The sequence below is a fragment of the Humulus lupulus genome, chromosome 1, assembly GCF_963169125.1.
Source record: "Humulus lupulus chromosome 1, drHumLupu1.1, whole genome shotgun sequence".
Taxonomy (NCBI): Eukaryota; Viridiplantae; Streptophyta; class Magnoliopsida; order Rosales; family Cannabaceae; genus Humulus; species Humulus lupulus.
Genome location: NC_084793.1, coordinates 232,413,228 through 232,415,736, shown reverse-complemented (window position 1 = coordinate 232,415,736; position 2,509 = coordinate 232,413,228). Strand labels below are relative to the sequence as shown.

Here is a 2,509-nt window from a genome sequence, read left to right as displayed (position 1 = left end):
AAACTGCCACATCTAGGATGGTATTTAAAGTCTGGATGCTGAGCAACTTTAGCTAGAATTCTTGATAAATACTCCATTCCAATCACAAACAGTAAAGGGGACATGGGGTCCCCTTGCCTTAACCCTCTTCTGGCTTGAATAAGATCAGTTGGGGCCCCATTAAGCATGATCGAAAATCTAGCTGTTGTGACACAACTCATTACTAACTGAATAAACTGACCAAGAAACTTAAGAGCTGACAACATTTCTTGTAAAAAATTCCAATCCAGAGAGTCATAGGCTTTCTGAAGATCAATTTTGATGAGGCAAGCTGCCTGCGCAATTTTCCTTCCATACCCTCTAACCAGATCTTGACATAGCATTATGTTATGAGCTATGTTCCTACCTTTAATAAAGCCACTCTGGTTTTTCAGAAATAATTGAAGGAAGAATCTCCCTAAGCCTCATGCAAATAAACTTAGTAGCTATCTTATAGACCACATTGCAGCAAGCTATTGGCCTATATTTACTAACATTCTTAGGACAACTAGACTTGGGGATAAGGATTATATTTGTGGTATTGATTTCTTTGAGAATCTTCCCTGAATGGAGAAAGGATAGCACTGCCTGAGTAAGATCACTACCTGTGATATTCCATGAGTGCTTAAAGAAAGCACTGTTATACCCATCTGGTCCTGGAGCTTTCTCATCAGGTATCGAATATAGAGCAGCTTTAACCTCCTCTTGAGTATATTTTCCACATAAAAACTCAGCTTGCTGCTCTGAGATAGTAGCTCCTTTCTGCACCACCGAATCCAATACAGCCCTTCTACCTCTCATTTTTGAACCTAGCAGCTCTTCATAATATTCATGAAAAGCCTTTTGGAACATCTTCCTGCCTATCTAGCCAATTGCCTTTCATATCCCAAATAGAGTAAATGGCATTCTGAATGTTCCTATTAAGAATGGTATTGTGGAATAATTTTGTATTCTCATCCCCATGTTTTAACCACTCCTCTTTGACTTTCTGCTTCAAAAACTGAATCTTATTTTTATGAGCCTGCTGATAATCTGTTCTTCTTGAGATCTCCTCATCAATCAGTTGGCTATTACCAGGGTAAGTTTGTAATTTCCCTTGAACATCTAGCATCATCTTGAGCTTCTTCGCCTCCTGAACAAACACATCCCCTTTCCCATCTCTGTTAAGTTTTTTCAACTCCACTCGAAGCCGTTTTAATTTTGATATCAGACGAAACATTGGAGTCCCATTAACATCTTTAATCCAACTCTCTGCCACTATCCTCTGAAATCCTTCAAGATTACTCCAAAAATTGAAAAATTTGAAAAGTTTCCTAGTCTCAGGAACTGAGCCAAAATTCACCACAAAAGGACTATGATCCATTTCACCTTCAGGGAAAAAGACAACTTCAGTTGCATTAAATTTCTCTAGCCAACTATCATTAGCCAATACTCTATCAAGTTTAGCAAATACCCGGTCCTTACCAGCTTGCTTATTATTCCACGTGTAAAATGAACCCTAAGTCTTCACATCTACTAACCTACATTTCACCACACAGTTTTGAAAAGAGGCTAATTCTGAACCATTACCATGATAAGGAAACCTATCTGAAGGGGATAATATAGCATTGAAGTCCCCCATTACAATCCAAGGGCAGCTAATATCATGAGCAATATGTTCCAAATCCACCCATAACCTCTCCCTACCCTTCATATCATTAAACGCATACACAATTGTTATGGCAAACTGAGCACCATTCTTGACAGCAACATTAAAATGCATCCATTGACTAGAACCACCTCGAATATCCACATCAAAACTCAAAGGATTCCAAGCCACTACAATTCTACCATTAGGGTGGTGCATTAAGTTTGAAGTGAAACACCAACCCTTAAACATATTAAGGTATAAAGACCCCATATTAGAAGCCTTTACCCAAGTTTCTAGAAGGCTAACAAAACCAATTCTTTTGTTAGAAATCATTCTCATGACTTCCCGTTGTTTACTAGTTTTGTTAAGCCCCCTAACATTCCAACCAAATAATCTATCCATTTATGAATGGAGGCTCTCGCCCTCCATTCATGTTAGTCCTCATCTCATGTAAAGCTACCCCAACTTGAACCTCAGCTACTGAAAACTGTCCTAGCACCGAAAAAGAATTGCGCTCTGGAATCTCTTTATTCTTAACTAATATACCCTGCTTCCCATTGATTTGCTGATTCCCCTCTGTTGTTTCCTCTATTGCTCCCAGTCCCTGAGTTTTCATGCTTCTATTCTAAGAATGATCTGAACTTGGTACTCCACTTTTCTTCTCTTGCCAAGTTTTTGATGATTCTCCTTGGGTCACTCTCTTCTTACACACTTCCTTCCGGTGACCTATCCCTTTACAATGCACACAAATATCAAGTTTCCATTCATATTGTACTTCAACATACACATATTCCCCCTTTTCTTCTTCAAACTTGATTTGATTAGGTAACTCTTTTGTAATACTCATTTCAATTAGGACCC

At 38.7% G+C, this 2,509-nt stretch overlaps 1 protein-coding gene across 1 annotated transcript; it reads right to left on the bottom strand.

The window, feature by feature from the left end:
* Positions 1-847: 847 nt before the first annotated feature.
* Positions 848-1,918, bottom strand: LOC133830788 (uncharacterized). The gene is made up of 2 exons (XM_062260868.1): positions 1,539-1,918; positions 848-1,433 (listed from the first exon to the last, which is right to left on the bottom strand). The coding sequence occupies exons 1-2, from the start codon at positions 1,916-1,918 to the stop codon at positions 848-850; spliced, it is 966 nt and encodes a 321-aa protein (XP_062116852.1).
* Positions 1,919-2,509: the final 591 nt, after the last annotated feature.